We start from the raw sequence: 13,538 nt of genomic DNA, 5'->3' as shown, positions 1-13,538 counted from the left end.
CTTCTTGTTGTCTCGCGCGGCTAGAATCCTGGGAACAAGAGAAATGGGATGGGGACTCGGCCGGGGTCTAGAAGAAAGTATGTTTAGGCCGTCGCTCAGATACGCTGAGCAAGGCGGCTGGCGGAAGGGCAGCTTCCGACCTACAGTTCCCGTGGAGGTCTGTGTCCTGCCCCGAGCCAGGATTCCGTGAGGTCTGTTTCCAGCCCCGAGCCACGATTCCGTGGAGGTTTCCAGCTCGGCCTGGTCGTCAGATTTCCCGCCCTGGGCACGTGACCAAGCCGGCTCTGCCTCTCTAATTTGCATTCCTTGCCTGCACCATTCCCCCCGCTCCCCCTTCGGAGACATTTGGCCAATGGGAGCCGTGGGTAGGGGCTGGGGGCGGTCCTGTGGGCGGGGCTACGGCCGTGGAGCGCGGTGCGAGTCCAACACCGAGCATTCCCGTGGGCCTGCAGTTGGCAGAAGGGTCCCGGGCCCAGAACCAGCGGGGCCGGGCTGAGACGGCGTACGTGCCCTGCGTGAGTGCGTGGCGGCGGCGCGTGCGCTAGGGGAGTGGGCGGTGAGGCCTGGTCCACGTGCGTCTCTTCCCGGGACCCCCACAGCTTGGCGCCCAGCGGCTACGTGAGCCAAGGCACCCGGATGTCCGCGCCCTTCTCGGAGTGACCAGTCCCGGCCTCCGGTCCCGCAGTGCCCGCAGCCTCGGCCGGCGTCCACGCATTGCCATGGTGACTGTGGGCAACTACTGCGAGGCCGAAGGGCCCGTGGGTCCGGCCTGGACGCAGGATGGCCTGAGTCCCTGCTTCTTCTTCACGCTCGTGCCCTCGACGCGGATGGCGCTAGGGACTCTGGCCTTGGTGCTGGCTCTTCCCTGCAGACGCCGGGAGCGGCCCGCTGGTGCTGATTCGCTGTCTTGGGGGGCCGGCCCTCGCATCTCTCCCTACGTGCTGCAGCTGCTTCTGGCCACACTTCAGGCGGCGCTGCCCCTGGCCGGCCTGGCTGGCCGGGTGGGCACTGCCCGGGGGGCCCCACTGCCAAGCTACCTACTTCTGGCCTCCGTGCTGGAGAGTCTGGCCGGCGCCTGTGGCCTGTGGCTGCTTGTCGTGGAGCGGAGCCAGGCACGGCAGCGTCTGGCAATGGGCATCTGGATCAAGTTCAGGCACAGCCCTGGTCTCCTGCTCCTCTGGACTGTGGCGTTTGCAGCTGAGAACTTGGCCCTGGTGTCTTGGAACAGCCCACAGTGGTGGTGGGCAAGGGCAGACTTGGGCCAGCAGGTGAGGGACTCTGTGGGAAGGGGGAAGCCTCTGCTGGCCGGGCTTGGGAGAAAGCACTGCATGTCCAGTCACACTGCTTCCAGGCTTTAGGATGCCTCTAAGCAAAGGGAGAAGGGAGGGGCTGAGTCCTGCCGGGAGCTGATAGCCAGCTGGTGGGGTGTGTCTTTGCTGAGTCACTGTGGTTTTGCTTTTTTTTTTTTTTTTTTAAGCCTGTAAGTGCTGAATGCGTTCATGACACCAGTCCCCAGCCCTATTATAAGTAGTAATACAATGAAATTTTATCCTCAATGATACTCTCTCCACTTATATTTCATTCTAGGTTCAGTTTAGCCTGTGGGTGCTGCGGTATGTGGTCTCTGGAGGGCTGTTTGTCCTGGGTCTCTGGGCCCCTGGACTTCGTCCCCAGTCCTATACATTGCAGGTTCATGAAGAGGACCAAGATGTGGAAAGGAGCCAGGTACACCTCAGTTTCTTTTTTTTTGGAGACGGAGTCTTGCTCTGTCACCAGGCTGGAGTGCAGTGGCGTGATCTCAGCTCACTGCAACCTCCGCCTCCCGGGTTCAAGCAATTCTCCTGCCTCAGCCTCCTGAGTAGCTGGGACTACAGGTGCATGACACCACACCCAGCTAATTTTTGTATTTTTAGTAGAGACAGGGTTTCACAGCATTGGCCAGGATGGTCTCGATCTCTTGACCTTGTGATCCGCCTGCCTCGGCCTCCCAAAGTGCTAGGATTACAGGCGTGAGCCACTGCGCCCGGCCTCTTTTTGTTTTTAAGACGGAATCTTGCTCCGTCACCCAGGCTGGAGTATAGTGGCGCGATCTCAGCTCACTGCACCCTCTGCCTCCTGGGTTCAAACAAATTCTCGTGCCTCAGCCTCCCAAGTAGCTGGGATTACAGGTGTGTACCCGGCTAATTTTTGTATTTTTAGTGGAGATGGGGTTTCACCATGTTGGTCAGGCTAGTCTTGAACTCCTGACCTCAGGTGATCCACCTGCCTCGGACTCCCAAAGTGCTGGGATTACAGGCATGAGCCACTGCACCAGACCCCACCTCAGTTTCTGAATCCTGGAGTCTCTTCATTTCATTCCCTGTCATCATTCCTTCCCCCAAAATGAAATGCTTCTTTTCCAAATCTCAGTTTGCAACTTAGTTTTTCTGACCCCATCAAGGATCACTTGTGGGTCTGAGATACCTGGGAGCTGTAACCCCATATGTTTTTCCCTGAAGGGTTTCTGGCTAGTGCACTTACTTGATTTCTGAGCTCTCTTCCTACGTGTTTCACCATCCTAGGTTCGGTCAGCAGCCCAACAGTCTACCTGGCGAGATTTTGGCAGGAAGCTCCGCCTCCTGAGTGGCTACCTGTGGCCTCGAGGGAGTCCAGCTCTGCAGCTGGTGGTGCTCATCTGCCTGGGGCTCATGGGTTTGGAACGGGCACTCAACGTGTTGGTGCCTATATTCTATAGGAACATTGGTGAGCAGGAGGAGCACCAGCTCAGTGTGCTGGTCCTTCATCAGCCTGGTGGCTGGGATGGTCCTTACCTAGGGAGGTGGGACAGAGCTGGGTGGTCAGAAAGAGACTGTGGCTGGTACCTGGGGCCATTTTGCCTGAAGAGAGTCCTGGGCGCCATAAGTGGGTTCTGACTCGTTTTCTCCACAGTGAACTTGCTGACTGAGAAGGCACCTTGGAACTCTCTGGCCTGGACTGTTACCAGTTACGTCTTCCTCAAGTTCCTCCAGGGGGGTGGCACTGGCAGTACAGGTATGAGAGACTCCGCCCTCACCCTGCTAGGTATAGGCCCCTCCCACAGGCATTCCCTCAGCATCCGCCTCTCCCAGCATTCCTCCCCAGCCCCCATGTACTCTCAGACCTTTCACATCCTGGTGCTGGGCTGACGTCCCTCAGCTCCCAGGCCCTACTGAGGCATCCCCCGGCTCCCTGCAGGCTTCGTGAGCAACCTGCGCACCTTCCTGTGGATCCGGGTGCAGCAGTTCACGTCTCGGCGGGTGGAGCTGCTCATCTTCTCCCACCTGCACGAGCTCTCACTGCGCTGGCACCTGGGGCGCCGCACAGGGGAGGTGCTGCGGATCGCGGATCGGGGCACATCCAGTGTCACAGGGCTGCTCAGGTGCCGCCCCAGTGGAAAGGGCATGTGGGAGGGTGGAGCCGGAGAAGCAGGGATAGGGGCCCGTGGGAGGAAGAGAACAGACCCCGCCTGAGAAGCTGCCTGCCCCTCCCACCTTGGTGTTTTTTAAAGTATAGGATTATTGTATACGTGCTCTCCTAATAACTTAGGTAATGCGAGCAGAGGGCAAATCTCAAGCTGCACTTACTTTTTCAGAGCTTCCCACTCTGTTTAGTATGTTGGGTTCTGCTCTTTTTTTGAGACAGGGTCATGCTCTGTCACCCAGGCTGGAGTACAGTGGCATAATCTCTGCTCACTGCAACCTCTGCCTCCCGGGTTCAAGCAATTCTCCTGCCTCAGCCTCCTGAGTAGCTGGGATTACAGATGTGCACCAGCATGCCTGGCTAATTATTATATTTTTTGTAGAAACGGGGTTTCACCATGTTGGCCAGGCTGGCCTCGAACTCGTGGCATCATGTGATCTGCCCACCTAGCATTCCAAAGTGCTGGGATTACAGTTGTGAGCCATTGTGCCCAGCTGGGTTCTGCTTTTTTGCATTTTTACATACATATTATATATGCAGACTCACAGAACTAATATGGCATTGTGGAGGTTTTTCCTAAAACAAATGGTATTGTGACATAGCCATCATTCTCAGAGTTGCTTATTAACAGAACATTATGGAGATATATTTTTCTTCCATGCCTGAAGGTCTCCCTCATTCATTGTAATTGATACAGAGAATTCTGTAGTTTGAGCATGGTTGATTTAGCCACCCACCTCTTGAGGGTAGAATTAATTAAGACTGGTTCCAGTCTGTTGCTTGAAAATAAAACACTACCCTGAAATGCCTAGAGGCAGGGTTGCTGGGTCTAAGCCCCCAGACCTTTCTTATTCACTTGACCTGCCCTCCTAGCTACCTGGTGTTCAATGTCATCCCCACGCTGGCCGACATCATCATTGGCATCATCTACTTCAGCATGTTCTTCAACGCCTGGTTTGGCCTCATTGTGTTCCTGTGCATGAGTCTTTACCTCAGTGAGTGCTGCTGGGGGACACCATCTCCCTGAACTATCCAGGGACTCCCTTGGCCATGAGCTGTGCCCCCACTCAAGTGACCCACCTATGGGAGGCTGTGGATTGGTGGACTTGAATGGGCTCCTAGTGCTCATCCTGTGATGGGCGGGTCTCTTCTGTCAAATCAAACCTTAACTCAACCTAGCTGAGGGGCTGGGGAAGGACATTCTTGTCACGTTAAGTCTGAGCTGTGGACACAGGTCAAGGAAGCCTCGTTTGTGTAACAAGATGCAGCTTGCTTTCGTTTACCAAAAGCGTTTTCTACACATGAGACTTTGTGCAGGCTGCAGAGATGCCTCCCTGTGGAATCTGGGTCTCCGGGCTTGAGCATAGGCTTAGTGTGTACATGGCAGGTAGTGGACATTGACATTTGGTCTCTGCTTTTGGGGATGATGTCCTATTCTGCTCCCCATCCTGTCACTCTCCAGCCCTGACCATTGTGGTCACTGAGTGGAGAACCAAGTTTCGTCGTGCTATGAACACACAGGAGAACGCTACCCGGGCACGAGCAGTGGACTCTCTGCTAAACTTCGAGACGGTAACAGAGGGCCCGGTGGCAGTGGTGTGAGGCGTGGAGATGTGGAGGAGTGTAACTAGGACCACTGGGGCTGACAGAGAGCTGGGGGTGTGATGTTAGTGTGTGATGTTTGAACTCAGGAAGGAGGATTCAGAGTTGGGGGGAATGACCCGAGTGCCATGTGCTGTGCCCATGCCAAATAAATTTGGTTTGAATTCATCAGGTGAAGTATTACAACGCCGAGAGTTATGAAGTGGAACGCTATCGAGAGGCCATCATCAAATATCAGGTGAGGATGCTAGTTTGAGGCCTCCGGAGAATAATGCCCTGGCCTGGTAGAATTTTCAGGGCCAAGAGTGATAGTCGAGTGTTGGGGTAGAAGGGGCCTGGGCCCAGGTTTGGACTCACTGATGGCCATTGTGTATAGGACATTCCTCTTCCTGTGTTATTGCCCTCAGGGTTTGGAGTGGAAGTCGAGCGCTTCACTGGTTTTACTAAATCAGACCCAGAACCTGGTGATTGGGCTCGGGCTCCTCGCCGGCTCCCTGCTTTGCGCATACTTTGTCAGTGAGCAGAAGCTACAGGTGAGGCAGGATCTTGGATGAGAGAGTGGGGCACAAGGAAAAGGGGGCCTGGGGCCTGTGTCTGGTCACCAGGCTCTTGGGTAGGAAGTGGGCAGGGTGACACAAGAAGAGCGGCCTGCAGGCCCCCCGTGACATGCTCTGCTTCCTTGATTGCCACAGGTTGGGGACTATGTGCTCTTTGGCACCTACATTATCCAGCTGTACATGCCCCTCAATTGGTTTGGCACCTACTACAGGTAATCTGAGCCCTGGCCCTCACCTGTCCAGGGCACATTATTATTTCCTGGCTACTCAGAGAAGTCCTAACCAGCACCTTTTTGCAGGATGATCCAGACCAACTTCATTGACATGGAGAACATGTTTGACTTGCTGAAAGAGGAGACAGAAGTGAGCGAAGGGAGAGGAGTAGGGTTTGGGGAGGGAGGAGCTGTGTGGTGTTTCTGGTGCTTGGAAAACACAAAGCTGAGAACCTCAGCACACATGGGTGGTGCCCTTCCAGGTGAAGGACCTTCCTGGAGCAGGGCCCCTTCGCTTTCAGAAGGGCCGAATTGAGTTTGAGAACGTGCACTTCAGCTACGCCGATGGGTGAGGCCTTCCTTTTGCTTCCTTTGCTTTTCCGTTCATTTGCACACTGCCTTCCTGCTTCTCAGTGCTCTGAATCCCTGCTTTTGGAAAAGAGCCTGGGCAGGGGAGGGGCAGGGCCTACTAGCAGCTCTGGTGATGGAAGGTGCCTGCTGAGCAACCTCACCTTTCCTTGCAGGCAGGAGACTCTGCAGGACGTGTCTTTCACTGTGATGCCTGGACAGACACTTGCCCTGGTGAGAGGAGACCCAGCCACTTGGCCCAGATGCCTCAAGCTTCCCTCATTCAGTGCCCATGGTAGCTTGTGACCCAGGCTGTGGAGTCAGAGAGCCCAGTCACGATAGGCAACCGGATTGAATGGTGCAGCCTCCATGGACACTGGTGACCTCTTGGAGAGGGAACCTCAAAAGCCAGTGGGCCTCGGCCGGCTGCGGTGGCACATGCCTGTAATCCCAGCACTTTGGGAGGCTTAGGTGGCCAGATCACCTAAGGTTAGGAGTTCAAGACCAGCCTGAACAACATGGTGAAACCCCATCTCTACTAAAAATACAAAAATTAGCCGGGCATGGTGGCGGGCGCCTATAATCCCACTACTAGGGAGGCTGAGGCAAGAGAATCGCTTGAACCTGGGAGGCAGAGGTTCTAGTGAGCTGAGATCGCGCCATTGCACTGCAGCCTGGGTGACGGAATGAGATTCGGTCTCAAAAAAAAAAAAAAAAAGCCAGTGGGCCTGAGATTTTTCCCATTTCCAATGCAACAGGTGGGCCCATCTGGGGCAGGGAAGAGCACAATTTTGCGCCTGCTGTTTCGCTTCTACGACATTAGCTCTGGCTGCATCCGAATAGATGGGCAGGACATTTCACAGGTAGGGTTGCTCTGGAGAAGACGGTGGTTTAGGGGTCTACGTGTGGAGGAATGATAAGGGCTGGCTGTCCAGAGAGAGGAGATGTCACCCTTGCAAAAAAACTAGGGCCATTCTAGCATGATATAACCTACAGTCACACAAGTAAAGTAGTCACGTGAAGGATTTGTATGGTGCCATAAAAGCTACAAAGGGCCGGGCACAGTGGCTCATGCCTATAATCCCAGCACTTTGGGAGGCTGAGGCAGGTGGATCACTTGAGCCCAGGAGTTCAAGACCAGCCTGGGCAACATGGCAAAACACCCTCTCTACAAAAAATACAAAAATTGCTGGGCGCGGTGGCTCACATCTGTAATCCCAGTACTTTGGGAGGCTGAGGTGGGCGGATCACAAGGTCAGGAGATCGAGACCATCCTGGCTAACACAGTGAAACCCCGTCTCTACGAAAAATACAAAAAATTTGCTGGGCGTGGTGGCGGGCGCCTGTAGTCCCAGCTACTCAGGAAGCTGAGGCAGGAGAATGGTGTGAACCCAGGAGGCAGAGCTTGCAGTGAGCCGAGATGGCGCCACTGCACTCCAGCCTGGGCAAGAATGCAAGACTCTGTCTCAAAAAAAAAAAAAAAAAATACAAAAATTAGCTGGCCATGGTGGCACACACATGTAGTCCCACCAGGAGGCTGTAGTGAGCTATGATCATGCCACTGCACTCCAGCCTGGGTGACAGAGCAAGGCCCTGTCTCAAAACAAAAAGCAAAAAAAAAAAAAAAAAAAAAAAAAAAAGGTACAACGATATTCTGTAGCCAGGTGTGGTGGCTCACACCTGTAATCCCAACACTCTGGGAGGTCAAGGCAGCAGGATCATTTGAGTCCAGGATTTTGAGACCAGCCTGGGCAACATACCTGGCAACCCCATCTCAACAAAAAATTAAAAATTAGCTTGACGTAGTCTCAAGCACCTGTAGTCTCAGCTACTCAGGAAGCTGAGGTAGGAGGATTGCATGAGCCAGGAGGTCAAGGCTGCAGTAAGCTGAGATTTTGCCACTGCAGTCCAGCCTGGGTGACAGAGTGGACTCTATCCAAAAACAAAACAAAACATCTGCAGCAATCTGGTGAAGCAGGAAGAGAAGATGGGGAAACAGAGAGGAGTGATTTGCCCACACGGCTAGGATTTGGGGCAGTGATGGTGGGATTATTACCACAGCCTCTTATCCCACATGCTTCCGGCCAGCCCACCCTGCCTCCCAGGCCTTGGGGGTATCTCACAAGGCAGAGTGTGTGGTCTTTTGGCCCTAGGTGACCCAGGCCTCTCTCCGGTCTCACATTGGAGTTGTGCCCCAAGACACTGTCCTCTTTAATGACACCATCGCCGACAATATCCGTTACGGCCGTGTCACAGCTGGGAATGATGAGGTGGAGGCTGCTGCTCAGGCTGCAGGCATCCATGATGCCATTATGGCTTTCCCTGAAGGTGAGAGATTCCTTTCCAGAGAGTCCCCTCCCCTCCTGGTGTTGTCCTGCTAATCCCTGACCCCTGTTCCCTCCGTTTCTTGTTTCTTCCACGTAAGAAACATGTGGTGGGTAATATCCACAGGGTACAGGACACAGGTGGGCGAGCGGGGACTGAAGCTGAGCGGCGGGGAGAAGCAGCGCGTCGCCATTGCCCGCACCATCCTCAAGGCTCCGGACATCATTCTGCTGGATGAGGTGCGCCCTGGGTCTCCTCCCCTCCTTCCTGCCTTGTGTATGCTCAAGCCGTTCCTCCTGGGCACTGTCCCCACCTAGAACAGATACCATGAATTCAAATCTCACAAAACACACTTTCCAGTTCTCAAGCCCAAACAAGGCTCTTGTGTATTCTTGAGGCCTCAGCCAGCAGCCTGCCTCCTTCCATTGAGGGTTTTGAGTGGCAGGAGCAGTTTTACCTGGACCCTCTCTATAGGCAACGTCAGCGCTGGATACATCTAATGAGAGGGCCATCCAGGCTTCTCTGGCCAAAGTCTGTGCCAACCGCACCACCATCGTAGTGGCACACAGGTACAGGACTACAGGCCTGGGGTGGCTGGTGGTGTGGCCGGCTTTGGGTGGGGTAGTAGGCGACTGATCTTTGACTTCTCAGGCTCTCAACTGTGGTCAATGCTGACCAGATCCTCGTCATCAAGGATGGCTGCATCGTGGAGAGGGGACGGTAAGAGATACATAGATCAAAAGGACAGGTCTTCTGAATTGGGGGCTCCAGGAAAGGGGGCATGAAGTCCCAGGGGCTTCTGGAGGGGACCTCCCTTCCCATCCCGTCCTCTCTGTGGGCTGGTGGCAAGGACCCTCGGGGTAAAACTAATGGTTAGGACTCACACTTTTCTCCTCACCCCAGGCATGAGGCTCTGTTGTCCCGAGGTGGGGTGTATGCTGACATGTGGCAGCTGCAGCAGCAGGGACAGGAAGAAACCTCTGAAGACACTAAGCCTCAGACCATGGAACGGTGACAAAAGTTTGGCCACTTCCCTCTCAAAGACTAACCCAGAAGGGAATAAGATGTATCTCCTTTCCCTGGCTTATTTCATCCTGGTCTTGGGGTGTGGTGCTAGCTATAGTAAGGGAAAGGGACCTTTCAGAAAAACACCTTTTGGGGAAATAAAAATGTGGACTGTGCGAGGATCACTGTGGCTTTGTGGGATGGGGTACTGCAGCGGGCCTCTACCCATAAGTCAGATGAGCATTCTTGACACGGCTTTTCTGTTTGAGGTTAGAGAGGAGAGAGAAACACACCACTTGTACGTTTTATCAACTGCCAAGATCCTTTATTTTTTCCAGGCCCCTTCCTGCCCACTCCACATCGGGGCAGCTCCAGCATAAGGGAGATGACATGATGAAGGGGCTGAGAGTAGGGCCTGGCCAGCATCCACTGAGGGCCCAACCAGGGAACAGTTGCTAGCCACTCTCTTCCATGCAGCTGGAGCACTAGCAAGGCCTTCCAGAGGCTCCCAGGGCGACCTCCACATCACTCCCGCTTGTCTCTGCCCTCCAGGGTGCTCCGGGCCTCCTCTCCCTGTGTACCCTAGAGGTGTGAGGGCCACAGTCCTCCTCAGGTGAACCTCCCTCCCCAAGCCCAGGGCCCTAGCACAGGCTGCAGTTGGACGGCTTCGAGCTGCGGCTCTGGGCCTAGAGCAAGGAGAGGGGAAGGAGGGGAAGACACGGTGCAACGTCAAGGAAATGAGGGACAGCCCTCATTTCAGAGCTCAGCATGGGCTGGAGTCATACTGAAAACCAAACGATAACCACCATTCCAAAACTCTGCACCACTCGGAAGAACCCCCATCCCTGACTTCTTCCTCCCTCCCACTGCAGCACACATCTTCAGCCCAGCCTCATACCTGCTGCCGCTGGTATTCTGCCTCACTGGCTGACAGTGCTTGTGCTAAAGCTAGGTCTTCTTCCTCCTGACAACTGGGAGGGAGAAACAGTTTAAGTTGGATGATGGTAAGATCTGAAATTTGAACATCTGATCTGTGTGTGTTGGGCCTCATGGTGCCGAGCACTGCTGAGGATTATCTCAATCTTCATAGCAACACTACAAGGTGGGTATTAGTATTGTCCCCGTTTTATAGAGGAAATGAAGGCTCCATGGGTTAAATAACTTGTCAAAGATCATATAGTTCATCTTAATTTTGAGACCAAGTTGGCAGTGATTATCTTGCATTGTGTCAGAGTGGTCCCACCTACCTGCCTCCAGACCAAGCCCTTGCCCACAGCTTGCGCTCTCTTTCACAAGAGGGTAAGGTACCTTGGAACCTGGGGTTTGGTCTCTGCCAGGGACATTTCCAGGGCCCGCTGCAGAGCTTCATCCTCACTCTACAAAGGGAGAAAGAAGACCAGCGTCCTTGGACTTCGCTCTCTGTGTGTTTGTTTCTGTCCATCCAACCTCTGCCCAACTCACCAGGCCATTCTGCAAAGCAATCACTGGAGGGGCTGTCCAGGACGGAGATCGGGTTGTGGCTCTACGACAGACATTGAAGAGGTGGAGGTCAGAGGTGTGAAGGGGAAAAAGGGGGAGCAGGGAAACGGGCAGGCCTACCTGCTGGGAGAGGTACAGGAAGGCATGGTTCGACTTGGGCTGGGGACAGTGCTTGTAGAAGCCACAGCTTGTGCTCTGGAGATGGCAGCAAGTCTGTAGGGAAGAGAGATTTTTGGCATGTCTCCAAGAACTAGCCTTACTCAGGAAGTCAGGAGGAGAGTTCTGGAAAAACATGCACTTGAAAAGGAAGCTAAAAGACTCCCCTAGCCGACAGGGTAGGGTTGAAGCTCCCCAATTTGTAACAACAGAGCTTGAGTCAGTTCCAAAAGAATGCTTCCCAAAAGCAAGTGGAGGACTTGGCTGCAATTACCCTGCCCGGCTGGTTGGGTGCCCCTCCCCAGAGCAATCATGGTCCAGTGGATGCCGGTGCTTGATGCAGAAGTTTCGGCTACAGCGTTCACAGGTCAGTTTCATCATTTCTCGCTGCCGGCAGCCAGCGCGCTCACACTTATTGGTGAAGATCTGAGGTGAAGTGAGAAGGTTGTCTCTGCTGAGACTCTGACTAGCTGTTTGGGTTTCCAGGCATCCATAGTCCCAGCTGGGTTGTGGCTGACCCCTACAATGTTTACCTTACGTTTTTGCTGTGCTGGATCAGAGCGACAGTCTCTGTCAATGTGCTCTCCCACAGCACGGTCAGGGGGCTCCCCTCTGGCCACAGGCACAGGCACATTACAGAGAGGGCACACAGGTACCTGGATATCCTGTAGTCAAGGAGCAAGGGTCAGTCTGTGGCCCACTCCAGTCCAACAAATCTCTGGTCTTGAAAGAACTTGGATATGACCCACCACAAACACGCAAAAAAACAGTGTTTCCCAGCACTGACAGCCTCAGAAAGACAAAAGGGAGAAGAAACGTGAGACACAGATTTGGGGGATTCTGCACGCATTCTCCATCTGCCTGCTTTCACCCTGAGGATCGCCCCCTCACCTTTTGGTAAGCAGATCCACAGTGATGCTGGGCGTAGGCCACATGGTCTGCGCAGAAGATGCCTGAGCAGGCATCACACTTAAGCGGCAGAAAATCTGCAAAGAGTTGGTCGGATTGCAGGTCCAGCGGGACCTCGATGTCCTTCTCTCTCACTCAAGCCTTCCACTCGGGAAGGAAAACGCCACCCTATTTTCGACACACCGCCCCTTCCCAAGCCCATTACCTCCTTGGCCACGCCCCCTCTGCCGCTGACCACCCCCCCAACTTCAAGCCCCGCCCCCCGGCATTGCCAGCCTGGGAGCCCACCCTTCCCTCCCCACCTGCGGTTCAAAGTCCCTGTCCGCTGGGCCCCGCCCCCCGCGCGCTCCGCCCCTCACCCAAGCGCTGACAGCTCGGCTCCGAACAGTGAGCGCCGAGGTCCGGAAACTCCATCGCCAGGCCGGGCAGGGTCTGCTAGGAGAAGCGACGAGTGCTGAGCGTCTTTAGGGCTCGTGCTCGAGGTCCGCACAGCGACCCCGCACTCTGGCGGGCTCCCTGCCCCGCCCCTTCCTCTCCCCCGCCCAGCCCGGGTTACCGGAGCGCCCGCGCCAGCCGGCCCCCGGCGCCCGCTCCTCCCTCGGCGGGCGCGGCGCGCTGACGTCATCACGCAGGGCTGGCGCGTCCGGCGCAGTCTCCGGGCAGCCGGGGAGGGCCTCGGTTGAGCCCCGCCCCGCCTCGCCTTGCTCTAGAAGGCTGAGTCGGGAGACTGTCCCGAAGCGAGAGGGTGTTGATGCGCGGCTCCGCGACCCTGGGCGCGGGCGTAGCTCCGCAGAGGAAGGCCAGCGAAGGCAAAGACGGATATCTTGGGGGATGGAAGGCTGGGTGGTTTGGGGTCTTTCACAATTCGGTCCTTAGCCCGCTTCACACACGATGCCCTCCTCCTGGCCATTTTGTTCACGGCCACGGCTGCCCTTCGCCTCCACGAGCTGACAGCTCCTGTATTTCTCAAAGTACAGACGTCTCTAGAGCTGCAGATCCCTCCTCAGTCTGAACTAGGCGCACCTGCTATGTGATCTTACTTCTTCCATTCTAGCACCCATATCACTAATGCGACCAGCCCCTATATGAGTATACTGGGAAATCAGGAACCACATCTACCTTGTTTCGTGTTAGGTCCCAGCACCTAACAGTGCCTAGAACAGTGTGGTCCTCAGTCTTTAGGGTGAATCCAAATCGCCTACGGAGCTAGTTTAAAATGCGGATTTCCGGGCCCTGGAGCTTCTAATTCAGTAGGAAGCACCTGAAGGAATTCTGACACAGATTGCCATGCACCACACTCTGAAAAACCCTAGCCTAGAATATTCTTAGTGATTATTGAATGTAGCCAGGACTACAGGCACAAGCCACCGTGCTCAGCTAATTTTTAATTTTGTAGAAATGGGGTGGGGGGGGTCTCTCTTTGTTGCCCAGATTGGTCTCGAACTCCTGGCCTTAAGTGATCCTCCTGCCTTGGCCTCCCAAAGTGCTGGGATTACAGACGTGAGCC

The 13,538-nt window shown here is 54.9% G+C and overlaps 2 protein-coding genes across 8 annotated transcripts; one reads left to right on the top strand and one right to left on the bottom strand.

Annotated features, from left to right (window-relative positions):
- Positions 1–366: 366 nt before the first annotated feature.
- On the top strand, positions 367–9,663 carry ABCB6 (ATP binding cassette subfamily B member 6 (LAN blood group)). 4 transcript variants are annotated; one of them, XM_003818642.4, is made up of 19 exons: positions 367–1,268; positions 1,588–1,725; positions 2,562–2,742; positions 2,929–3,030; positions 3,214–3,397; positions 4,312–4,433; positions 4,901–5,010; positions 5,213–5,278; positions 5,448–5,573; positions 5,733–5,809; positions 5,897–5,960; positions 6,073–6,158; positions 6,334–6,391; positions 6,916–7,020; positions 8,311–8,485; positions 8,609–8,721; positions 8,957–9,051; positions 9,134–9,202; positions 9,386–9,663. In XM_003818642.4, the coding sequence occupies exons 1-19, from the start codon at positions 720–722 to the stop codon at positions 9,495–9,497; spliced, it is 2,532 nt and encodes an 843-aa protein (XP_003818690.1). In that variant the 5' UTR covers positions 367–719; the 3' UTR covers positions 9,498–9,663. The 4 variants fall into 4 exon arrangements, with proteins under 4 accessions (XP_003818690.1, XP_063451636.1, XP_008970241.1 ...); XM_008971993.4 differs by lacking the exon at positions 1,588–1,725 and having other exon boundaries at positions 388–1,268; XM_063595566.1 differs by lacking the exons at positions 9,134–9,202; positions 9,386–9,663 and having other exon boundaries at positions 382–1,268; positions 8,843–8,979.
- Positions 9,664–9,790: 127 nt separating this feature from the next.
- On the bottom strand, positions 9,791–12,652 carry ZFAND2B (zinc finger AN1-type containing 2B). Of its 4 annotated transcripts, none has more exons than XM_008971992.3 (10): positions 12,588–12,652; positions 12,391–12,463; positions 12,014–12,108; positions 11,656–11,787; positions 11,397–11,548; positions 11,087–11,179; positions 10,949–11,009; positions 10,796–10,863; positions 10,386–10,458; positions 9,791–10,173 (listed from the first exon to the last, which is right to left on the bottom strand). In XM_008971992.3, exons 2-10 carry the CDS (start codon positions 12,443–12,445, stop codon positions 10,129–10,131), a joined length of 774 nt encoding a protein of 257 aa, XP_008970240.1. In that variant the 5' UTR covers positions 12,446–12,463; positions 12,588–12,652; the 3' UTR covers positions 9,791–10,128. The 4 variants fall into 4 exon arrangements, with proteins under 4 accessions (XP_008970240.1, XP_008970238.1, XP_063451643.1 ...); XM_008971990.3 differs by having other exon boundaries at positions 9,791–10,069; XM_063595573.1 differs by having other exon boundaries at positions 12,391–12,466; positions 12,588–12,648.
- Positions 12,653–13,538: the final 886 nt, after the last annotated feature.

Source organism: Pan paniscus, chromosome 13 (genome assembly GCF_029289425.2).
Source record: "Pan paniscus chromosome 13, NHGRI_mPanPan1-v2.0_pri, whole genome shotgun sequence".
NCBI lineage: Eukaryota > Metazoa > Chordata > Mammalia > Primates > Hominidae > Pan > Pan paniscus.
This window is presented reverse-complemented; position numbering and strand designations above follow the sequence as displayed.

What these genes read in the sequence shown, in the direction of transcription:
- ABCB6 (XM_003818642.4), top strand. Translation starts at nt 720, where the DNA reads ATGGTGACTGTGGGCAACTACTGCGAGGCCGAAGGGCCCGTGGGTCCG. An exon ending in TGCTGAAAGAGGAGACAGAA is followed by an intron (nt 5,961 to 6,072) that starts GTGAGCGAAGGG and finishes GTGCCCTTCCAG; the next exon opens with GTGAAGGACCTTCCTGGAGC. An exon ending in ATGGGCAGGACATTTCACAG is followed by an intron (nt 7,021 to 8,310) that starts GTAGGGTTGCTC and finishes TTTTGGCCCTAG; the next exon opens with GTGACCCAGGCCTCTCTCCG.
- ZFAND2B (XM_008971990.3), bottom strand. Translation starts at nt 12,445, where the DNA reads ATGGAGTTTCCGGACCTCGGCGCTCACTGTTCGGAGCCGAGCTGTCAG. An exon ending in CACCCAACCAGCCGGGCAGG is followed by an intron (nt 11,180 to 11,396) that starts GTAATTGCAGCC and finishes TCTTCCCTACAG; the next exon opens with ACTTGCTGCCATCTCCAGAG. An exon ending in TCCTGTACCTCTCCCAGCAG is followed by an intron (nt 11,010 to 11,086) that starts GTAGGCCTGCCC and finishes TGTCTGTCGTAG; the next exon opens with AGCCACAACCCGATCTCCGT.